The sequence below is a fragment of the Haliotis cracherodii genome, unplaced genomic scaffold (genome assembly GCF_022045235.1).
Source record: "Haliotis cracherodii isolate W230 unplaced genomic scaffold, xgHalCrac1.p SCAF_6, whole genome shotgun sequence".
NCBI lineage: Eukaryota > Metazoa > Mollusca > Gastropoda > Lepetellida > Haliotidae > Haliotis > Haliotis cracherodii.
Window position 1 is genome coordinate 26,435,608 of NW_027266319.1, and position 26,649 is coordinate 26,462,256.

General features: G+C 39.5%; 1 protein-coding gene across 1 annotated transcript in view; it reads right to left on the reverse strand.

Annotated features, from left to right (window-relative positions):
* Nucleotides 1–407: 407 nt before the first annotated feature.
* The window catches only part of LOC139445858 (uncharacterized), a 38,263-nt gene continuing 12,021 nt past the window's right edge, over nt 408–26,649 (reverse strand). The window contains exons 7-12 of the mRNA XM_071227087.1: nt 24,895–25,027; nt 23,194–23,374; nt 16,639–16,730; nt 2,522–2,619; nt 690–782; nt 408–576 (exon numbers count right to left, since the gene is read on the reverse strand). Coding sequence (XP_071083188.1) covers nt 475–576; nt 690–782; nt 2,522–2,619; nt 16,639–16,730; nt 23,194–23,374; nt 24,895–25,027 — 699 coding nt within the window. The 3' untranslated portion in view covers nt 408–474. The remainder of the gene's footprint in view (nt 577–689; nt 783–2,521; nt 2,620–16,638; nt 16,731–23,193; nt 23,375–24,894; nt 25,028–26,649) is intronic.

The following is a 26,649-nucleotide window of genomic DNA, read 5'->3' on the forward strand; positions in this document are numbered from 1 at the left end:
TCTCCAACCCACCCATCCACCCTCGACTCTCTCCGACCTACCCATCCACCCTCGACTCTCTCTGACCCACCCATCCTCCACTGACTCTCTCCAACACACCCATCCACCCTCGACTCTCTCCGACCCACCCATCCTCCATTGACTCTCTCCAACACATCCATCCACCCTCGACTCTCTTCGACACACTCATCCACCCTCGACTCTCTCCGACCCACCCATCCTCCCTCGACTCTCTCCGACCCACCCATCCTCCATTAACTCTCTCCATGCCACCCATCCTCCCTTGACACTCCGGCCCAGCCATCTTCACTCAACTATCTCCGACTTACCCATTCTACATCAACTATCTCTGCCCCACCCAAGACTACCTTCACTCTCTCTGACCCACCCATACCACCTTCACCCACCCATCTTCCCTCGACTCCATCCAACCCACCTACTCCTATAACAAATGACTAGTACTGGCAGTTTTCATCACTCCTTCTTCAACTTCTTCCCATAATATAGCTGTGCCAGAGTGTCTGGGTCCACACCCAGGTTGTACAGCATGATCACTGATCTGTTTATAAAGGTAGTCTGAAAAAGATTGAAGACAGAAATAGAACTTCATCTCCCATATGTTCACATGTTGCAAGGTAACAACTGTCCATTCTATCGATTCTTTTATCATTTTTAAAAAACTTTCTCACCTTAAAGACACCCTTGGTTTCAAATCTGCGCGATGATGTGATGACGGACTGTGGCAACGTTACAACATGGCCCATCTTGTGTAGCTTCCGTACCTGCACAAACAACAAACCATCACAGTAATGAAACAAGCCATCATAACACAACAAGCCATCACAACACAAGCCATCATAACACAACAAACCATCACAACACAAACCATCTCACTAACACAACAAGCCATCACAACACAAGCCATCTCACTAACACAACAAGCCATCACAGTAACACAACACAAGCCATCATAACACAACAAGTCATCACAGTAACACAACAAGCCATCACAGTAACACAACAAGCCATCACAGTAACACAACAAGCCATCACAGTAACACAACAAACCATCATAGTAACACAACAAACCATCACAGTAACACAAGCCATCACAGTAACACAAGCCATCACAGTAACACAACAAGCCATCACAGTAACACAACAAACCATCACAGTAACACAACAAGCCATCACAGTAACACAACAAACCATCACAGTAACACAACAAACCATCCCAGTAACACAACAAGCCATCACAGTAACACAACAAACCATCACAGTAACACAACAAACCATCCCAGTAACACAAGCCATCACAGTAACACAACAAGCCATCACAGTAACACAACAAACCATCACAGTAACACAAGCCATCACAGTAACACAACAAACCATCACAGTAACACAACAAGCCATCACAGTAACACAACAAACCATCACAGTAACACAAGCCATCACAGTAACACAACAAGCCATCACAGTAACACAAGCCATCACAGTAACACAACAAACCATCACAGTAACACAACAAGCCATCACAGTAACACAACACACCATCACAGTAACACAAGCCATCACAGTAACACAACAAACCATCACACTAAAACAACAAGCCATCACAGTAACACAAGCCATCACAGTAACACAACAAGCCATCACAGTAACATAACAAGCCATCAAGGTAACAAAACAAGACATCACAGTAACATAACAAGCCATCAAAGTAACACAAGCCACCACAGTAACACAAGCCATCACAGTAACACAACAAACCATCACAGTAACACAACAAGCCATCACAGTAACACAACAAACCATCACAGTAACACAAGCCATCACAGTAACACAACAAACCATCACACTAAAACAACAAGCCATCACAGTAACACAAGCCATCACAGTAACACAACAAGCCATCACAGTAACATAACAAGCCATCAAGGTAACATAACCAGCCATCACAGTAACATAACAAGCCATCACAGTAACACAAGCCACCACAGTAACACTACAAGCCATCACAGTAACCCAACAAAACAACACAAGATCATAGTAACACAACAAGAGAGGATTTATTCATGAACAGACAGTATGTTGTGTGTTAGTTATTTGTCTATCTGTTTGTCAAATGTTAAGTCAGCAATAGTCCAGCTATATCACAGTCCCCTGTTCATGATCAAGTCTGGCCAGACAAACTAGTGGTGGATGAGCCATGTCCCATGTAGTTGGGGAATGATGACATGCAATACACCAAGTCACCAAGCCTGACCACTCGCTCCAGTCCTGAAGCCTCCTAGACTGACAACCAGCCACAGAGTGGAGATAGCTGCTGTATGCCTGGATCCCACAGGACATATATGTATGGGGGAAAAAGATTTTGAGTAAATTTGTAACCTTTCTTTCTTTATTTCTTTAACTTAACAAAAGCTAGGGGAGATGCAACTGCAAATGAAAACAAAACATACTTTGTCATATTAAAAAAAGCTTCCAATAAACTACTCCCACCATTCCCACAACTCACAAGCATGTAGTCCTCCATTAACAGGACAGGGTCAAATCCTCCGACACAATCATACATTTTCCTTGTCATCATCAAGGCCTGGTCGCCATGCGGATCCTCTATAGCCATGGAAAACACAAGAACAGAAATTATAGCCAATCTAGGAGGACTAATTAATTCCTGACTATAAAACATTACATTATTCTGTCCAGCTGTCTAGACGAGGATCACACTTTCTTCTGTGTTACCTCTTTGATCCATATATCTCTCATATCTCCTTTGAAAAACATACAAGCGTCAGCTTCCAGACTGTTCCGCAAGGAATCTGACTGGCACTACCAGGCTAGATAGGAGATTCAGGGGGAAAAATTGAAAGGTTTTTGATTTGGTCAGGAAATTATGAGGTTTTAGGTTCCTGAACTGATGTGTCTGTGTCAAGGGATCCAACTTTCATTAGATTTGATGTGAGAACAAAGTTGTTAAATGGGTAAATTTGTATGGATTACTGGTGGTTTGGAGTAGGAGAGCGATTGATGTTTTATTTGCAGTTATTGATAATACATGGCAAGTAATTGAGTCTGGATGAGTTAAGAGTGAATAATGGCATAAAAAACAACCAACACTGTACAAGCATATTTTGGTTAAGGATTCTGCAGACTCTCACATGGCAAAGAGACATAAATATTGAGATTTAATTATGTTCAACAGAATAAATGCATAGACTAAGTTAAACTGCATGACAATAGATGAACTATGAGACAAGCGTAATTAAAACTGTCCACATGGCAACATATTCACATAACTTTCTGAAGAAGAAAAAGCATCTAAATCTAAAGTTTTTATCTTTTTTTTTTTTCTTTTTTTTTTGTGGCAGCTGATGATTTTTTGACAAAACCAAGAAATATGAATTGCCTGTTCCTTATACAATGCCCTGCTGACAGCAAGTTTGTAGCAAGCTGTGTTAACAGGATCCCAATCTTTATGTTTAGTCAGCTCTTATGACAAGTAGGAGACTAAAGGGACCAATTCTGAAGCCTCTGACACTGTAAGCTAGTACATGTCTTCCTTCATAAATGTGTAGCATAAGAAATGTCCAAGGGATTTAATGACATTTAAAAAACCCATCTGATGGTTTTAAATCTAAAAAGAATCTGAGATTCTAAAAAAAAAAAGGGTTTTATCATACTTACAAACAAATGAAAAATTGAAATAATATTTATGTTTTAAACATACTTTCTGTGAACCTTAGGAAACATACAGGCTGGGACAATACACCAACTGTACAATCCGATACGTATCATGATATCATGTTCATGATTGGATACGTATCACGATACTTGCATGTGCTGTTATCCGTGGTGTGTAAGCCATCTTTTTCATAGACAGGATGGCCAAATGCCTGGCACACTGACGATTTACAGTTGGCAGTGCCAAGTATGGCACAATGGATGAATATATTTACATTTTCCCCTCAAGCTTTTTAGTGTCTGTTGTAACAGTTATCAAATCAAACCTTTGAGGTAAGAATTGATATATTTTTAACTTAGTGTGTGACTGTGATCGATACTTGTATCGAGAAGTAAAAGATCACGATCCACAAATGCATCAGTGTATTGTCCCAGTACTATGACACAGGTGTAAAATATCTCTTGCTGGTGTACATCTTAAAGGCACTGTGCTTTATCAGTGGCTCTGTAGCATGGCGGTTCACTCACTACACCACAGATACGGAGGTTGAAGATTGGATCCACTGAAGTATAAAGAAACATTTGTGCTTTCATATTATTTCATTCATTTCAGATTGTGTTCAAATCCAAAACAAATCCCTAGCGAGCGAGTGAGTGAGTGAGTTTGGTTTTACGCCGCTTTTAGCAATATTCCAGCAATATCACGGCGGGGGACACCAGAAATGGGCTTCACACATTGTACCCATGTCGGAAATCGAACCCGGGTCTTCGGCATGACGAGCGAACGCTTTAACCACAAGTCTACACGACCGCCCCGAAATCTCTAGCGAGGGCCATTCAAACATTACAATATCACTGGAACTTATAAATACATGTACAAAAAATGGAATATTGTAGTGAATGAGTGAGTTTGGTTTTACACCGCTTTTAGCGATATTCCTGTGACGGACACCAGAAATGGGCTTCACACGGGAATCGATCCCGAGCAAAAGCTATAACCACTAGGCTACCCGATCGCCCCTGGAATATTGTAAGATCAACATTTACCCCAAATGGGGAACAGTAGGACGACATCACTGGAGGTTCATACGTCACTGTTATGTCCTTGAAGCAAAATATATGTTGAGGTTACATCCAATGCAGTAAGGGTAAGGGTGATAACTCAAAAGTGATAAACATAAGAAAGAAAATTTATGGATGTCAACTTCTTTATTACGAGGAACACACTGTTTCAGAGTGAGTGAGTGAGTGAGTTGGGTTTAACGCCGCTTTTAACAGTATTCCAGTTATATCACGGCATGTCAGCTTAATGTGGGAGGAAAGCCCCAAGTGATGCAGGTCTCAGACGTTTACCACTTCGGTGAAACCAACGAGCACGGGTATGGTGCTGACAAACCTAGAAACATAATCGGGGCTTAGTCCTTCATCAGGTGAATTAATGCTTAATATATATAGGTTACATACAACTAAGAACAACTAAAGTAATAACATAACAACAGTGGAAACTTAAATAACAAGGGAAGCCAACAGTTGATTGGCGCTGATAGGTGATAGCTATTGACAAATGGAAGCCAGCACTTATCACTTATTGGTAATAGCTATATCGGCATTGGGCAAACGGGGTAATTAGCACTGATAGGTAATAGCAATACAAACGGATGAATGGAAGCCAGCTTTGCTATCTTATTACTAATACTATTCTTACAGGTACATATATATGTTCCCTAATGAAGGAGTAAGTGTATACTCCGAAATGTTGTGTTCCTCATAATAAAGAAACTTTTCCATGTTTTCAGCATGTGTGTGCGTGTGTTTGTTGTTTAACGCCACACTCAGCAATATTCCAGCTATATGAAAGCGGTCTGTAAATAATTGAGTATGGACCAGACAATCCAGTGATTGATATCATGAGCATCGACCCACACAATTGGGATCGATGACAAACATCCAAATATACTACCCGGGCACCCAACCCCCTATTACCAGACCCTACCCGGGTACCCACTGTAGGTCTCAGGAGATGTCTCAAAAAGTACGATACGGAACATTTTTATCATAGCCCTGGCAAAACATATTTAGATACATGTATTAAACAATCTGGTCATTCATACACTGAAGTTGAATTAAGTTATATCTTTATTCAACCATATGAAAAATCAGAAGGAATGGGTGTCAGAAAGAAATGTGAACATTAGTGACTTGTAGTGTAACCATAGAGTTCTAGATACTTTTTGTCATTAAACAAAATATCACGCAACTAACCACGGGTCCAGTTAGTCCTGTGGGTACCCGAGTCCTACTCAGTACCCTCCCGACCCTGGTAGCCGAGTTACCCGTCCCAGCCCTACTGTCAGGGATTAATCCCCTGAGTAGATAACTGAGGGTCTCTTCTATATTGTTACTAAATCTTGGCATACGTTGTGAACACTGTCATCAAACATATGGACAGACAGAAAAACCCTGGAAATGCGATTAAAAAACCCGGGGCAGAAGCAGGCAGTCTGGGAGCCTGCTCGATCGTTGAAATTAGGCAGCACAACAAACAAGGGGAAACCAGTTTTAACCCCAGTGGCGGATGTTTTCGATGGTGACGATTTAGCCTTGTGTCTGCTTTATGCTGTTTCCGATTTTCAAATTTGATTTGGGTCTAGGACTGTGATTAGTCATGCCCTAGGGTATAAAATCTGCAAAGTTGCTGAGTTCAGTTTACTTTACGTGTGTCAATGAGAAGAAACATTCACAGTTGGTTTATTGAGCATGCTCCTATATCCATCCTTTCCCTTGTCTGTCCAGTATACTAGTGTAAACTACATTTCTCACTGTCTTCACATTTCACAAATCGCCAGAAATTGTTTCTATTTTAGCCATGCTATTGACACTTCTAAGCCTGTTATCTGAAACTCACTAAACTCACAGGTAGAGAATTGGCCATAGATTTCTCTGGTATCAATTACAGACCATTGCCGAGACACCTCATATTATATGAGGCTCTTACAGAAATAGTCTAAACGGTATTTATTTTCAAAAACGAAACCAGGATTGATCAAAAGACATTATGCCTAGGTTAAAGGGGGACTAATCTCTGGCTTCTTCTCAGCTGTCTGACAATGGCCGCTGTGGCTCACGCGACTGAGCATGACAAGAGACTGGGCTCCCGCCTGTAAAGACAGCGTAAATAAACTTGAAGGCAATAGGTGCATGTTAATTAATTTCTTCAGCCTTAACAAACAGACAAACAGAACGGCAGCAGCTCATCGGATGTCGTCATTGGGAATTACCCCTAATTGTTATTGTTTAATAATAAAAAAAAGTGTCCTTGCAGTGAGAATTTTTGGATTTCGGTTTGTGTAGTACTCCCTTCTTGTCATCCTCATTTTCTGGTATAACCTACACTTGTGTATTTGTCTTCATTCACTTGATGCTCAGTTAATGAATTTATTACAGGTATAATTAGTGGTGGCACCACTCAGATGACCTGACGAAGGTTCCCATTTGACATTCCTAGTGCCTGGGGTAATTATTCAATCTAAATCCAGGTTTCAAGTGAGGTGAAATGTGTGTTATATAATATCCATGTGGCAGCTCAGCAAGAGATGACTGATCAGTTGATTTACTTTTTTTGTAAATTAATGAATCATTCCTAGCCATCAAATGATCAACAGAAAATACACTGACTGATTAATCACTGTTATCTTGCACAGTGGATAAGTAAGTGTTCACATGTCTATAGGTTTACTGAAGCAAAGGGAATACACTCTCATCATGGCGTGAAGTGCCGATATAAAAACAACATACTTTGTTCAAAGGGTTAACCGATAAATGTTAATTGATTGCTCATTGTTATCTAACTCAGTGGATTATTTTTAAGAACCATGGACATTATGAAAATAGTTGTCACGTAGGCTTTCTCAGCTGACCTTTGACACCTATGTGAAACACCTGAAACAAACTAAGTGATCAGTTGAGAAACGCACACGGGTTAAATTATCCCAAAATGATATATATATATATCCTAAAATATTTGATTGTTACAGGGAATAAGTTTCTTTGTACAGCTCTAGATGTGTGGTGTATTGTTCCTTTATGTGGATATTCACGGATACATTCCTCGAACAAGGAAGCTGCCTAAAGTTATACATGTAAATTTGGTAGGTTGTGATTATATTTTCATTTTGTCTTCCTTCATTTACTGTAGCATTGAACAGGTTTATTCTTGTTCCTCTACGTCTTGCTTGGGAAGTTCTTCGATGAGCGATAGACATTGTTTTCACAAGTCTTTTCCTTTGTAAGCATGTATATATACTGAGTCAAATTAAAAACTTCACATTTTAAAAAGTAATCCCATATATGATATACAACGGACAAATGTATCAGAGAAGGTAATTTTTAATCATTAATGTCCAAAGAAGGATTTTAATTAACGGTGGTAACCATAATTTGTTCCAAGCACCTACGGTATTCGGTAATAACATCAACAGTTTAAATCATAAGTCCCAAGCACGAGAATCTGATGGCACAAAAGTTCAGTAGCGTGCATGGCCACCATGTGTGTTGACAACTGCTACACAACGCATCCGCATGGACCTTGTGATGCTTGTGAAAACATGATTGGGAAGACAACGCCATTGTTGCTGCAAAATGGTGCCAAGATCTTGCAAATTCTGTGGTTGGTTCTGGAGAGTGCGCAGACTTCTGCCAAGAGCATCCCAGACGTGTTCGATGGGATTGAGGTCGGGAGACCTTGACGGCCAGTCCATGACGTTGACTCCCACATTCTAGAGGAAATTCCTTGTCAAAATTTCTGCGTGGGGTCTGGCATTGTCGTGTTGGAAGATCAAACTGGGTCCATGTGCTGCCATAAAAGGCAGAAGTTCTGGTGCCAGTACCTGGTCGCGGTAAGCAGCAGCGTTGAGCTTGCCACGGATGACAAGAAGCCTGGAACGTGCATTGCCACAGAAAGCACCCCCACATCATGACACTTCCGCCTCGAAATCTGTCAACTTCCTGTACACAACACTGGGCATAACGTTCATGACGGAGCCTCCACACCCTCGCCCTACCATCAGCAAATCGAAGATTAAATCGGGATTCATCACTGAAGACGACTTGATTCCAAATCCTCTGAGTCCATCGTAAGTGTCGCTGTGCCCACAATTGACGTTGACGTCTGTGTAATTGAGTCAGAATCTGCCCACAGTATGGCCGTCGTGCTTGAAGGTGAGCAGTTCTCAGACAGTTTCGAACAGTTTGCACACTCAGTCTACCCCTAAACAGTTCATTTCTGGTTGATGTAGCCGTCAAAAATCGGTTACGGAGGTGACGTAAGACAATCTGACGATCCTCTGCATGTGACGTCACACGTGGTCGACCTGGTCGAGGGCAATCAGCTGTGGTACCCGTTTGCTGTAGACGCGTCTGTAAATCATAAACAGTCCTTCAACTACAACCCATCGTCCTTGCGACTTCAGCTACGGACGTTCCCATCTGCAACATGCCAATGGCACGTTCACGTTGCACATTTGAAAGGCGTGGCATGACAAATGGCTGTGAAGACTTTGGTTTTCTTGTGTTTTTCTTTTTTTGTTAATTACTGCAAACAAGTATGGCTGAAAACACGTGCAGTATTATGGCCACATGACCAGTTGCACGTGAAAAAACACTTTTGCCACTATAGTGCTGTGCACATGATTTTGATCGATTCACCTGCACAAAAATGCGTGTTATCTGAAGACAATATGTGGCCATTACTGTTTAAATACACAATAAGGACCCACAATGATAACTTGTCAAAATGTTAAAATTTTAGGATTGTGAAGTTTTTAATTTGGTTCAGTATATTACAGTCAGTTTGTAAAATGTGATTCTCTCAGGCAATTTATAAAATGTATAAATATTTCAGTCATTTTGGCTGAAAAATCTGTCCATATATTTAACAGATTGACTAAAAATCATTTAAACAGTCAAGAGGGCTAAAAAACATCACAATAGATTAATTATGCTAGGATTAGAAGCCAAACAATATAGAAATGTACTTTTAATCCTAACATTTTCAGACTCTTGGTGATGATATTAAACATAAAAATGTTTGGAATTCGTTATCATAATAATACAGATGCACAAATTTTTCAGTCAGTTTGTAAAATAACTGAATATTTAGTCATTTAATAAATTTCCTAAGTGAAAATTTTGCACATTTTATAAAAATATAAACACAATAAAATAAGCAATGCTCAGGTGAAATATTTACTTTCTGTTGCAAGTAAAAATAGTATAAACGAAAATCGCACAATTACCAAGTAAGTGACTTATCAAAACCTTGTCACCATTACCAATGCTACCCACAAAGATACCTACATTTCCTTATTATTTCCAAAACTATATTTCATTTTGTTGATCAATGTGACCATACGCCCTTATACTATCAATAAAAGTTTCAAATGCACTTACGAATGGCACAGAAGAGGTCACGAACTAGTCTAGGTTTCTGCTATATCATCCGGGTACTCACGGCGAAAAAACAATAACAAAGCCAACAATCAGTCCCGGGGAATTGCCTTAGATCAGTGTCCCTATTAAGACATGTCCACACATTATAGCTTAAAAACAGGTTTATCATACCTCCATGTCAGAATGATAAGACCTGATTGGTCCATGTGACCTTTATAAAATACTGTGTATCCTGCCTTGGAGGGTTATAAATTTCTCAGCAGGTGAATAAATCCCTTATACCCCGCCATGAACAAGTCAGACTGCGCATGAATTTCTGAGAGGCAGAATAAATCCCTTATATAACGCTTTAATGCAAAAAGCCGCCCGATTTTTCCTAGTCAATGAAAGTCATGTGACATAGTGCAAGCTGACCTCAGCTCAATCAAACATCTGTTTTCTATGAATTTTGAATTTGTTTGAATTCTTTTACAATGTCATATTAAAACATGTCAGTAAGACAAATTCATTGTAGTAGGACACTTTGTTATATTCTCCTTGGTGTATACAAAGATAACATAATCTACACTAAACATTGCTAAATACAATTTCCTATAAAGTGAAAACATGTTTTTTTTTTTAGTAAGTTAATTTGGAAGTTGAAGTTCTTTTCTATTTCTCTTTCCGAACACTACATTCAATGTTTGTACACACTTGTAAGCCAGCTTATACAACCAAAAGGCTACACAGCTGTTAAACATACCTTGCCTTGTAACTTTGTACAAACTGTATTTTACAACTATTATCAATATTATGTATTATTAGTAATATTTGTTATGTGTTTTCTTGTAGTGTTGGCATTTTCATAATCTGTCAACTTGGAAACCTTTCAGGCTTGAGAAACATTTATCATAAAAAAACGCTTTCCAAATGAAAACGGTATTCATAATAGTCAACTGAACATACAATAACAGTCCCATCAAATACAATCAATCAAATGATGAGAATTTATCAAAATATAGTTTTGGGTGTTTTACTCAACTGTAGTGAAAAGTGACATATCCCTTTCAGGTCTAAACCATTCAAATGGAGTGAGTGAGTGAATGTATCACTGTCACCTGTAAATAACTGAGTTGTTGGTTGGTTTGTTGTTTAACGCCGCACTCAGCAATATTCCAGCTATATGATGGCGGTTTGTAAATATTCGAGTCTGGACGAGACAATCCAGTGATTAATATCATGAGCATCGATCCATGCAGTTGGGATCAATGACATGTTTAAACCAAGTCAGCAAGTCTGACCACCCGATCCCGTTAGTCGCCTTTTACAACAAGCATAGTCGCATTTTACGGCAAGCATGGGTTGCTGAAGACCTATTCTACCCCGGAATCTTCTCGGGTCAAATAACTGAGTCAGTCACATCAGTGGTTACAAGAATGATGAACTATTGATGTTGTTCCCTGAGATGAATTGATCCTCATTTTGGTTTTGTTTGTTTGTTTGTTTGTTGCTTTACACCTCACTCAGCAATATTCCAGCTATACAACGACAGTCTGTAAATAATCGAGTCTGAACCAGACAATCCAGGGATGGACATCCGGAGCATCGATCTACACAAGTGCGATATGATGACATGCATCAACCAAGTCAACAAGTCTGACCACCTGATCCCGTTAGTCACCTCTTGCGACAAGCATAGTCGCCTTTTAAAGCAAGCATGGGTTGCTGAAGACCTATTCTACCCTGGATCTTCACAGGTCCTGAATTTAGTTGGCACTTACTGGAATCATGGGAGGCTGGTTCCATTTGGGGATTGCAAATTGGTGATTGTCCCTTCCAAGAACACAACATGTACAGCCCAGATACATCGTGCAACAAGCATGCAGTAAATGTATTTGTTTGTTTGTTTATTGTCGCACTCAGCAGTATTCCAGCTGTGAGAAGGCGGTCTGTCAAGGATCGATTGTCTACCAGACAATCCAGTGATTAACATCACAAGCATTGATCCAGTTGGGATACAATGACATACATCAACCAAGTCAACAAGCCTGAGCACAGTGAGTCGCCTTTTACGACAAGTATAGTCTCCTTTTACGGCAAGTATGGGTTGCTAAAGACCAATTCTAAACCAGGGCCCTCTTGCACAAAGCGATCTTAGCGCTAAGATTATCGTAACTCCCATACTTTAACATAGGCTTACAATAGTTATAGCATTAAGATGATCGTAACTCCCATACTTTATCATAGGCTTACAATAGTCTTAGAGCTAAGATGATCGTAACTACCATACTTTAACATAGGCTTACAATAGTCTTAGCGCTAAGATGATCGTAACTCCCATACTTTAACATAGGCTTACAATAGTCTTAGAGCTAAGATGATCCTAACTCCCATACTTTAACATAGGCTTACAATAGTCTTAGCGCTAAGATGGTCGTAACTCCCATACTTTAACATAGGCTTACAATAGTCATAGAGCTAAGATGATCCTAACTCCCATACTTTAACATAGGCTTGCAATAGTCTTAGAGCTAAGATGATCGTAAATCCCATACTTTAACATAGGCTTACAATAGTCTTAGCGCTAAGATTATCGTAACTCCCATACTTTAATATAGGCTTACAATAGTTATAGCGCTAAGATTATCGTAACTCCCATACTTTAACATAGGCTTACATTAGTCATAGCGCTAAGATCGCTCTGTGCAAGTGGGCCCTGGTCTTCATAGGACGCAGAACTTGTAACAGAGATTTCAAATCAACTCAATTCAGTATATCCATAACCATTTAACATATTTAAAGTCTATTTAATATACTTACCGTATTCGACGTAATTAGCGCCCAGGGCGCTCTCAAAATTAGAAATAGGGGGGGTCTCTTATTGGAATATAATTTTGGTGAGAAAAAAATATAGAGTTGAAAGATCGTAAATTTCGTGATTTATGGTGACAGCCTGAAAAGAAACAAAAGAAAAGTCTGTGCGTATTATACACGACAGATATATTTTCCAGAATTTAATTGCCCATAATTAAGGGTGCATATAACACACGAGTGCATATTATACACGAATAAATAAGTGTTCATTGATCAATCGGAAGGGGTGCTAATTGGGATTGTTCACTAGCCAATATATAACAAATATTGCCGTGGGCGCTTATTAGAGTGGGGCGCTTATTACGTCGAATACGGTATATAATAATATACATATACATAAACTACAGGAGAATATTTCAGAATAAGTACCATCAGGTTGCGTACTACACAACCCCACTCTGTTTCACACGAACATAATTAACAGCGTCTTTTTCAAAATAGATTGTATTATATCCTCAATGATTACATACCTCAAGCCCCTCTAGGTCAATGGAGCTACAACAGATTAACTTACAAAATCACAGACCAGAGAAACCCAAAAGGAACTTTTAGTCTCAGTCTTCCTTCCAGTTCACCAACCTTCACGATCTAAGAAATATCAGATTACGAGTGTCGTGAAAATGATATGGCCGAAGATTATGCAGAGGAAATTACCCCCAAACTCATTAGTTTTCCATATATAGACCTAATTAGTTCTCCTTAATCCTATCCTAATAACACATCAGACTCATCTCCGTCGAAACACTGAGGACACTGATCCAAGATGAGTATGATCACGAGAATCTTGCAAGTAGACATGACCAGGTAGCGCTTAGTAACAATTGTTGTAACTCCCATAGTTTAACGCATGGTAGTTGTAGCTCTAAGATTGCCCTGTGAAACATTTGGAGTTTGTGCTAAGCAGGGTCTGGATAATACTGTAGACATGTAGCCTTTGAGACCTTAAACATTGACCAAAATTATTATTTTAATCGACCTGTACGTAATCTGTTTCAGGTTCAATTCAGTCTTCCTACTGTTTCTTCAAAGTGATAATGTTACAAACAATATGCATTCATTCTTAAAATTTAATTTGATTTGCATTTGTCATCATCTATTGATTGATGCTAGATAATGAATCAGTATATATATATATATATATATATATCATCATTTCTGATTCATTATCTAGCATCGTATTGATTCAGTATCATTGTCTATTGATTCGGTGTCATCATCTATTGATTCAGTATCATCAGCTATTGATTCAGTATCATCGTCTATTGATTCATCATCTACTGATTCAGTGTCATCGGCTATTAATTCATTGTCTACTGATTCAGTGTCATCGGCTATTGATTCATCGTCTATTGATTCAGTATCATCAACTATTGATTCAGTGTCATCATCTATTGAGTCAGGATCATGGTCTATTGATTAAGTGTCATCATCTATTCATTCAGTATCATCGTCTATTGATTCAGTATCAGCTATGGATTCAGTGTCATCGTCTATTGATTCAGTGTCATCGTCTATTGATTCAGTGTCATCGTCTATTGATTCAGTATCATCATCTTTTGATTCAGCATCTGTCACATCTGTTGATTAACTATCTATTGACCCATGAAGATCCAGATTGAGAATAAGTCTTCAGCAATCCATGCTTGCTGTTAGAGGCGACTATGCTTGTTTGTTTGTTTGTTTGTTTGTTTGTTTATAGAGTCAATAACATGGCACTATGTTTCTGCTATGGAGCTGTTTATGCTAAGTCAGTGCTTGAGTAACAAAGTGAGTGAGTTTGGTTGAGCACTGTTTTGAACAGTATTTAGTTACATCACTGAGTGTCGACTTCAGTGGGAGAAAACTTTGTCTTGGCATCCAATATATAAACTCTTGAATGCTATCAGCATACACAGCTGGTTAAAGTAAATAAGCCTGGCATTTTCACATAGAAGTCATCGCCATACATCCTCCTAAGCTCTAAATATTTTATTGATCTGTCACTCTTTGCAAGAAAAAGGGATCAATCTTAACATTGAAATATTGGCATCCAGGTACCAGATAAATGTTTTGCGTACTGCACTGCAGCATCCAGAAAACAAAGCTTGGCATCCGGCATACCAAAAACGGTTGGCACCCTCTTTCAATAGCAGCAAAAAAAAATAATAGTTAAAATATTTTCTTATTTGTACAAATGCTCTATCTTTGATGGATGAGGGAAATAAAGTGACACAAATACAAAAATTTAACAATAAAATAACAAAAAAACATTATAGAGAGGAGCCTTCTCCAAGCTATATATTTTCCAACCTTATTATTCTTACTTCCCACTGATCTCATTGTCAGCTTCAGTAATAATACATGACCAATTCCATCATCATCTTCTTGTCTTGTGAGTGAGTGAGTGAGTGAGTGAGTGAGTGAGTGAGTGAGTGAGTGAGTGAGTGAGTGAGTGAGTGAGTGAGTGAGTGAGTGAGTGAGTGAGTGAGTGAGTGAGTGAGTGAGATTTAATGCCACTTTGAACAGTATTCCAGTTATATCACAGCGTGTCAGCTTGATGTGGGAGGAAAGCCCAGTGTGAGGCAGTTCTCAGACGCTTACCACTTTGGTGAAACCCATGAGGAGGGATATGGTGCTGACAAACCTAGAAAAGTAATCAGGATGAACCTGAACTCGAACTTACAATCACAGGTTCCTGGTATGCCCAAGGGGCACAACTCTACACAGCAAATTGCGGCAGCTTAGACAACCGGGCCACCCATGCCCACTTTTTTTTTCAAAGAAGTAAAACATAAAGTGCATCCTCCTAGAAAACATGTAATAATTGATTCAAACTGGACCCACACAAACAGAATAATGATTAGTGACTTATTATCATCATCATCATCATCATCATCATCATCATCATCATCATTATTATCATTATTATTATCATTGACAGTAAATGAGTTTGTTTTTTAACACTTAACCTATTTCTGGTTGGCAGAATACTTTTTGTTTTCAATTAATATTTTGGAGCCGGCAGATTTTAAAATCAGTCTGGCCTGAGTTCAATATTGTATTCCAAATAAGTCTGGCCTTTGTCAAGACGCCAACACAGTAAAATGTTGGTAAAGTTTATGTTAAAAATACTTGTGATGAATTCTATTCATGGTATGAAAACTAAGACTGATTAATATCGTGGTTGGGGAATATTTCATATTCTCTACTCCATTTCCTGTTTCTTATAGAAATAATATAAATATGTTCTGTCAACATATATGTTCTCCAAGTAATAACTCTTGCTTCCATCATTTTCTTTTCCATATATATATATATTTGGCGCTAAGTGCAAAAATCTTGGACGCGACGTTAAACCCCATTTCACCTCACCTCACCTGTATTTCCTTGACCCAGTCCTTTCACATGCATCGACATTGTCTGAAGTCATATTCATAAAGACTTTCAGCACTAAGAGTACTAAGAGTACTTCTAAAGTTAAAAGTACTCAAGAGGGCTTTTTCTGACTTAAGAATTTCTCTAAACCTTCAAAATGCTTGATCAGAGTCATACTTTCAGCACTAAGAGTACTAAGAGTACTTCTAAAGTTAAAAGTATTCAAGAGGGCTTTTTCTGACTTAAGAATTTCTCTAAACCTTCAAAATGCTTGATCAGAGTCATACTGCCACTTACCAGTCATGTTGCAGAAAGTGTTTGCAAATGGCCGTACAATCTTGAGCCCGCAAGATGTCAGCCAGCCAGGCACAGGCAAGCCAAGGGATTTTCTGAAACATAATACAGCCACAAATGTAAATTCCTGCAGTCTGGTTATCATGATTATTAGACAAATCATTTGATGCATATTCTTATAAAATCACAGAATGTCTAGATTATTATATACCCTCCCAAAGTGAGTGAGTGAATTGGGTTTAACGCTGCTTTTAACAGTATTCCAGTTATATCACGGCGTGTCAGCTTAATGTGGGAGGAAAGCCCGAAGTGATGCAGGTCTCAGACGTTTACCACTTCGGCACGGGCACGGGTATGGTTCTGACAAACCTAGAAACATAATCGGGCGATCCGGGATTTGAACCCACAATCATAGGTTTCTGGCGTGCCCAAGGGACGCAACTCAGCACAGCGAATCGCGGCGCCTCAGACGACTGGGCCACCCGTGCCCCCCCCTCCCAAAGAAAGGGAGTTAAATGACTAGAAAAATCCAGTTTCAAAAGTATAGTCAGTTATTTCTCTTGCCTTGGGAAGATGTCAGTCTTGAAAAGGAATTAAGTATGCAGGTATCTGTCTGCAAGTAGTCATCCCATAAAATCAACTTTTCACGGGTTGCACAACCCCTGTAAAATAATGACACTAATATCTTTTTGATGTAACTGTCCTTGGTGTTACCTGAATCATGACAAAATGTCTTTGGTGTAGCTTAATATGTCCTTGGTGTAACTTAATGTGTCCTTGGTGTAACTTAATGTGTCCTTGGTGTAACTTAATATGTCCTTGGTGTAACTTAAGGTGTCCTTGGTGTAACTTAATATGTCCTTGGTGTAACTTAATGTGTCCTTGGTGTAACTTAATATGTCCTTGGTGTAACTTAATGTGTCCTTGGTGTAACTTAATATGTCCTTGGTGTAACTTGATGTGTCCTTGGTGTAACTTAATATGTCCTTGGTGTAACTTAATGTGTCCTTGGTGTAACTTAACATGTCCTTAGTGTAACTTAATATGTCCTTGGTGTTACCACAAGTCAGCAATTATCAACTTAGAATGGGCAATGGTTAAACATGTCTTGTGACACTGAAATTACAACTCTTTAATCATATGAACGCTTAAATTTGTATTGTTATAAAACATTCTAACATAGGGTTAGATGAAGATTAATGTTTTGGTGTTACTTAGTATGTCCTTGGTGTAACTACAAGTCAGCAAGTAATAACTGTAAAGAGAGGGTCAATGGGTTAAACATGTCTTGTGCCACTGTAACTACAACTCTAACTCACATAAACACTTAAACTTATGAAAACACCCAAACTTAGGTCCCTTTTAAACACTAAATGTCTTTGGTGTTACCAGCAGTTAGCAGTATTAACTTCAAAGAAAACTTTGTGAAATAAAAATGTCTGACGCCATTGCAAATATGCATCATTTCCTACTGATAGATTATTGTGATGTGAAAGAAAAATCATCATGAGTAATGGTAATGTCTTTGTTCCTACGCCGTGTCTTTGGTGCTACCGCCTTGTCTTTGGTGTTACCAGAGGACATTCTGAAAATAATTCAGGTAAACACACATTGCATAGCATGATCTTCAACATGTACAAAGAATATTGAAATTATATCGATCATGTTGGTATTGTGTAGGACACAGAGAAGAGAAAATTATCACTTTTTATTTTTATTTCTCTCAAGGAGTGATGATCCGTGGTGATATTGAAAGAGAGATACTTTTTCTTTTCTAAGCAGAGGTAAAATATTAGTTTTACAATAATACAACCAACGAAATATTGTATTTATTTTTTATTTCTGCAAAAAATTGGTCCCTATTTGGTTACACCAAGGACAATAGATTTCCACTGATTCTCAAGTATATTTGAAATATTTCAAAATATTGTTTCCTTGTGTTGGCATAATTTACCCAACTATCTGTTATGTTTAGATGTTTCTTGTTAAATCACTATAAGTTGGAATTTTCAAGTTTTATTTTTGTTTATTCAATCGGACCAAAAGGGGTACAAATTTTGAAAATGACCCATTTACTCAGAAACTGAACAGCTTCAATGTTATTGGTAAAATACAACTAACAACAGTTAAAAACCTTTCATGCATGTCAATCGAAGTTTTGAGGAGAAATGGAGTATGTCTCCAAACTTAAGCAATTCAGCTTTTGAGCCAACAACTTTTGAACTGCTCCACCCAAGTTTGAATGTTAATACTTTAAGCTGCAAAGAGTTATCTCCCCTGGAATAATTCCACCTGTATTGGACAACTGCAAATTCAACTTCAGACAGATGGTCACCCTTGCATAAGACAAGCACTGATATGATGGTAAGCATGCAACAAACCTCAAACTACATTCTGACTCAATCACTCGCTCAACGATACTCGGTAGTTTCAATTAAGTGATTTCAGCATGAGCCTATGTCAATGCAGATAAATATCATAGATATTACAGTATTTACTTTCTCTAAAATTCTGCAAATATGGAGAAAATGCAAGAGAGAATAACACGGGATAAACCTTTCATCATGGATTTAAACTCAAGCATGATCTCACAGCTAACCATTTTGCAAAAGTGAAGCAGTCATAAAATCTCTATGTTCCCCTTTCCCTCTATATTTGTTTGTTTGTTGTTTTTTTTGTTTAACGCTGCACTCAGCAATATTCCAGCTATATGACGGCAGTCTGTAAATAACTGAACCAGTGATTGACATCATGAGCATCGATCTACGTAATTAAGATGCAGTGACATGAATCAACCAAATCACCTAGCCTGACCACCTGATCCCGTTAATCGCCTCTTGCGACAAGCATGGGTGGCTGAACACCCAGAATCTTCACAGGACGATTATCCATGTATTAAATCATCACTCTGCTTCACCACCATAGCGACCGGTGAAGATTCCGGGGTAGAATAGGTCTTCAGCAACCCATGCTTGCCGTAAAAGGTGACTATGCTTGTCGTAAAAGGCGACTAACGGGATCGGGTGGTCAGGCTCGCTGACTTGGTTGATGCATGTCATTGATCCCAATTGCGTGGCTCGATGCTCATGATGTCGATCACTGGATTGTCTGTTCCAGACTCGATTATTTTACAGACCGCTGTCATATAGCTGGAATATTGCTGAGTGCGGCTTTAAACAACAAACAAACAAACACACAAACACCACCATAGCTTTGTTTCCAATACAGGTCAAATGGCACGACACTAAAAATAGATGCCCAATCAAATTGCAGTTATTTTTCATAGTTAAAACAGGCAGTGATCTTACCAATACTTGGTTTGAATGCTAAATGCCACCTCTAATACAACTGACATGTCGTACATCTGATGAACTCCCTTACTACACTAGAAACATCTACTACAGTTAACATTTCACTCATAATCACTCATAACAGTCTTCTAACTTATACTCTTAACAGAGGCAGGGGGGGGGCACGGGTGGCCCAGTCGTCTAAGGCGCCGCGATTCGCTGTGCAGAGTTGCGTCCACAGCACGCCAGAAACCTATGATTGTGGGTTCGAATCCTGGTTCGCCCCGATTATGTTTCTAGGTTTGTCAGCACCATACCCGTGCTCATGGGTTTCACCAACCTGCATCACTTCGGGCTTTCCTTCCACATTAAGCTGACATGCCGCGATATAACTGGAATACTGTTAAAAGCGGCATTAAACACAACCCACTCACCTACTCTTAACAGAGGGGTACACAAAGCATGTGATCTCGACTACCAGTTGTCAGACTTCCATTTTTGAGGAAGCTTCGGTGACTAAGTGGGACAGGTGGCTGACATTGTGTGCTGGCAATAAGGTGCCTTACTTTGAAAGAGTGGGTTCAAATCATGGATGGGACTTCACCTGGAAATGTAGTAGAACTTATAGTCTACTAAGAAACAAGCCACAAATAACATCTGTTACACATATAAACCACCAAACAATGACAACTATCCAACACTACTTGTATTCCAGGTGTAAACCATTAAACAATGACAGCAAGGTACCCTCCTGACTGTATTCCAGGTGTAAACCATCAAACAATGACAGCAAGGTACCCTCCTACCTGTATTCCAGGTGTAAACCATCAAACAATGACAGCAAGGTACCCTCCTACCTGTATTCCAGGTGTAAACCATCAAACAATGACAGCAAGGTACCCTCCTACCTGTATTCCAGGTGTAAACCATCAAACAATGACAGCAAGGTACCCTCCTACCTGTATTCCAGGTGTAAACCATCAAACAATGACAGCAAGGTACCCTCCTACCTGTATTCCAGGTGTAAACTATCAAATAATGACAGCAAGGTACCCTCCTACCTGTATTCCAGGTGTAAACTATCAAACAATGACAGCAAGGTACCCTCCTACCTGTATTCCAGGTGTAAACTATCAAACAATGACAGCAAGGTACCCTCCTACCTGTATTCCAGGTGTAAACCATCAAACAATGACAGCAAGGTGCCCCTCCTACCTGTATTCCAGGTGTAAACCATCAAACAATGACAGCAATGTACCTCTCCTATTGTATTCCGGATGTAAACCATCAAACAATGACAGCAAGGTACCCTCCTACCTGTATTCCAGGTGTAAACCATCAAACAATGACAGCAAGGTACCCTCCTGCCTGTATTCCGGGTGTAAACCATCAAACAATGACAGCAAGGTACCCTCCTACCTGTATTCCAGGTGTAAACTATCAAACAATGACAGCAAGGTACCCTCCTACCTGTATTCCGGATGTAAACCATCAAACAATGACAGCAAGGTACCCCTCCTACCTGTATTCCGGATGTAAACCATCAAACAATGACAGCAAGGTGCCCTTCCTACCTGTATTCCAGGTGTAAACCATCAAACAATGACAGCAAGGAGCCCCTCTTACCTGTATTCCGGGTGTAAACTATCAAACAATGACAGCAAGGTACCCTCCTACCTGTATTCCTGGTGTAAACTATCAAACAATGACAGCAAGGTACCCTCCTACCTGTATTCCAGGTGTAAACCATCAAACAATGACAGCAAGGTGCCCCTCCTACCTGTATTCCAGGTGTAAACCATCAAACAATGACAGCAATGTACCTCTCCTATTGTATTCCAGGTGTAAACCATCAAACAATGACAGCAAGGTGCCCCTCCTACCTGTATTCCAGGTGTAAACCATCAAACAATGACAGCAATGTACCTCTCCTATTGTATTCCGGATGTAAACCATCAAACAATGACAGCAAGGTACCTTCCTACCTGTATTCCAGGTGTAAACCATCAAACAATGACAGCAAGGTACCCTCCTGCCTGTATTCCGGGTGTAAACCATCAAACAATGACAGCAAGGTACCCTCCTACCTGTATTCCAGGTGTAAACTATCAAACAATGACAGCAAGGTACCCTCCTACCTGTATTCCGGGTGTAAACCATCAAATAATGACAGCAAGGTACCCTCCTACCTGTATTCCAGGTGTAAACTATCAAACAATGACAGCAAGGTACCCTCCTACCTGTATTCCGGATGTAAACCATCAAACAATGACAGCAAGGTACCCTCCTACCTGTATTCCGGGTGTAAACTATCAAACAATGACAGCAAGGTACCCTCCTACCTGTATTCCAGGTGTAAACCATCAAATAATGACAGCAAGGTACCCTCCTACCTGTATTCCAGGTGTAAACTATCAAACAATGACAGCAAGGTACCCTCCTACCTGTATTCCGGATGTAAACCATCAAACAATGACAGCAAGGTACCCTCCTACCTGTATTCCGGATGTAAACCATCAAACAATGACAGCAAGGTACCCCTCCTACCTGTATTCCGGATGTAAACCATCAAACAATGACAGCAAGGTGCCCTTCCTACCTGTATTCCAGGTGTAAACCATCAAACAATGACAGCAAGGAGCCCCTCTTACCTGTATTCCGGGTGTAAACCATCAAACAATGACAGCAAGGTGCCCTCCTACCTGTATTCCGGATGTAAACTATCAAACAATGACAGCAAGGTACCCTCCTACCTGTATTCCAGGTGTAAACTATCAAACAATGACAGCAAGGTACCCTCCTACCTGTATTCCAGGTGTAAACCATCAAACAATGACAGCAAGGTGCCCCTCCTACCTGTATTCCAGGTGTAAACCATCAAACAATGACAGCAATGTACCTCTCCTATTGTATTCCGGGTGTAAACCATCAAACAATGACAGCAAGGTACCCCTCCTACCTGTATTCCAGGTGTAAACCATCAAACAATGACAGCAAGGTACCCTCCTGCCTGTATTCTGGGTGTAAACCATCAAACAATGACAGCAAGGTACCCTCCTACCTGTATTCCAGGTGTAAACTATCAAACAATGACAGCAAGGTACCCTCCTACCTGTATTCCAGGTGTAAACCATCAAACAATGACAGCAAGGTGCCCTTCCTACCTGTATTCCAGGTGTAAACCATCAAACAATGACAGCAAGGAGCCCCTCTTACCTGTATTCCGGGTGTAAACCATCAAAAAATGACAGCAAGGAGCCCCTCTTACCTGTATTCCGGGTGTAAACCATCAAAGTCTAGGTGGAATGCGGAGGCCACATTCCCCGGTGTGGCCAGGGCCTCACAGCTGAGGACGTCAAAGTCCTGGGGCAGCAGGGTGTCTGCATGCAGGAACAGGAGCAGGGAGCCGGTGGATGCCATCACCCCGGTTCGCTGCTGTATCCCCCGTCCTGGAACAGTGGATAGACTGTGTTTGTCAAATTCATATGCATAAGGGAGGTAATTGCAAAGTTGTGAAAATCATGGTGTGAGATGTAAAACAGGGAAACAATTGTAACCAATATTGTTCTTATTGTTTTGAACATGCATATGTTGGACAGAAATGCACCTTCCGCCATTTTGGTAAGGATGTGCACGAGCTCATTCCTTAGTAACGGTTTCTATGTTTTTCAGGCGCCATTTTTGTCGCCTTGCCAAGACAACAGGGGTTTGGGGGGCTTGACCCCCACTTAACAGCTTGAATTAAATGATTTTGTGAAATCTTGAATTACCATAGTAGATACTAGCTACATTATTAGTAGCATCAAACAAACATGGCGGACTGGTGTCCGGTATAATGCATGTGTACCCATATGTTGATTACAGATTATGGGAAAATTATTTTATTGTAAATTTGATCACTAGGATCAACAGCATGCAAGATCAATACTAGGACAAATGATCAATACCAAGAACAATAACAAGATTAAGTGATCAATACCAAGAACAATAACAAGATTAAGTGATCAATACCAAGAACAATAACAAGATTAAATTATCAATACCAAGAACAATAACAAGAATAAGTGATCAATACCAAGACCAATAACAAGATTAAGTGATCAACAGCATGCAAGATCAATACCAGGATCAAATGATCAATGCCAAGACCAATAACAAGATTAAGTGATCAATACCAAGAACAATAACAAGATGAAGTGATCAATACCAAGACCAATAACAAGATAAAGTGATCATGGCCAAGACCAATAATAAGAATAAGTGATCAATACCAAGAACAATAACAAGATTAAGTGATCAACAGCATGCAAGATCAATACCAGGATAAAATGATCATTACCAAGACCAATAACAATTTAAGATTAAGTGATCAATACCAAGGCCAATAACAAAGTTAGGTGATCAAGAGCATGCAAGATCAATACCAGGATCAAGTGATCATAACCACTATCAACATTAGGATCAGTTTCTGAGTGCTTCTGATGTTGTTTGGTAGTCTTCCAGCGCAAGGCGATGCTGTTGTAAAGTTGAGATCACCAACCATGAGTCCATGATGCAGTTCCTGAAGACAGGCCAGATCTAGGACTTGTCAGGCATTGAAAACCAATACAAGGATCTTGTATTTTATTATTGCAGCGCCTTTTAACCATAACTACATGCTGACATTTCTCGTCTCCATGACAAGTATGGTGGCCGTGTTCTGGAGTTAGTCATGTGTATTCAAAGTTCACTACTTTTCTTTGCACTTCCTTAAGGGGTGGTTGGGTAGCCTAGTGGTTAAAGCATAAGCTCGTCACGTGGAAGATCTGGGTTCGATATCCCGACATGGGTACAATGTGTGAAGCCCATTTCTGGTAGCCCCCGCCGTGATATTCCAAAAATATTGCTAAAAGCAGCGTAAAACCATACTCACTCACTCACTCACTTAATGATTATCACAGTAGCTGTAAATATGAAAACAAATACTCACCAGGTTTACTTGAAACAACCTTGACCTTTACAGGTGATGACCTTGCAAACTCCTGACAGATCTGAACCGTGTTATCTGAACTTCCTCCATCTGACACAACAATTTCCGCGATGTTGTCCATAGAGCTTACCCTCTGAAATAAATACATTCATAGTGTCGAGTGTGTGGGTGTGTTTGGCTTGACCTTCTTTGAACAGTTTTCCAATATATCACAGGTATACAGGTCTTAGAAATTTACCACTTTGGTGAAATCCAAGATCAGATTGCTGACAAACCTAGAAACATAATCGGGGCAAACCCGGATTCGAATTCATGATAATAAGTGTCTGGCATGCCTAAGGGAGATAACTCTGCATGGCAGGTCTCCCATTACTTCGTCTTTGATTCACAGCTCACAAGGGAACAATGGAATTGAAAATGAATTGATTCTATTGAATCTTATTGAGATTCTATTAGATTCCTATCAGGATCATTATCACATAAAAAGATTCACTAATTAACTTCTTTAAGTGGCATTTAGAAGTTGGTGTGATGAAGAAAGACAAGTTCTATGGATGAACAACTTCTTTATTACAATTAGTGCGACGTTTCGGTGTAGTTCCTTATAATAAAGAAGTTGACATCCATAAATATCATCTTTTTGTTCACAATCATTGCCATATTTTGAATGTAAAAATTAGCCTGTACATATGATGTCTAATTTCAGAGACTTATTTCATTAGAAAACTACTCCATGACGTTTTTATTTTTTAGAATTTAGAACATGCAGAATGTATCAGAAAATGCAAGTAAATTAACAATGTTAAATTAATTGCCAAGTGTTTCATTTTACATATTACACTTACATAAGAAACATATTTAAAATAGTCTTGCTGCAGTCCTTATCATTTCTTTAGTTGTTTTGTTTTTATTTCTCAACTAAGTCAAACATACCTATTGTTCTGAATACGTTATCTCCTTTCATCATGTATGCTGCTTTCTTTCTAAATTCTACGATAGTAAACTTCTCACAGGCTTGAAAAAGCACTAAATTCTAATCTGCCTTCAAAAGGCCCTAAACTTCATTAAAAAGCCTTGTAAAAAGCCTTGAATTTCTCAACCATGGTTAACTTGTTCTGTTTACAAAATATATTAGACATAACTCTGTAATATATTTAACATCAAATAGCAAAAGATTATTTCAAAATCTGATCGATAAATATCACTAAAACTGTTGTGTACCTGAACAATTGAATAGTGTGGTCACATGTACAAATGGGGGCAAGAAATAAAGTAAAGATGCCTCAATAAATTTGCTAGAGATCACAGTTGGGCCTTACTTCCAGGCTTAAAAAGTCTTCTCATTAACTTAAAAAAGGCCTTAAAAATTTTGGTGAGGTGAGGTGAAGTGGGGTTTAATTACACGTCACTTATATATAGCAAAATGTATGCACACGTGTGTGGGGTGTGTGTGGGGGTGGTGTGTGTGTGTGTGTGTGTGTGGGGGGGGGGGGGGGGGGGGGGCGCTGCTTGTGGCTGCCAGTATTATAGTGCTATCCATCCAATTGGGATACCATATTGTAGCTTAATAAGAATACCCCACTTGAACACTGTATACGGATTTCAAGCCGACACTTATCCCCTTAATGCCATGTGCCAGGCAGGTTAACAAGAAGTACTCTTTTAAAATCACTTGCTATGATGTGGCTGGGGATCGCACCCCCAACCTTCACCTGTCACGGCAGATGCTGTATCCACTAGACCATGGAGGCAGTC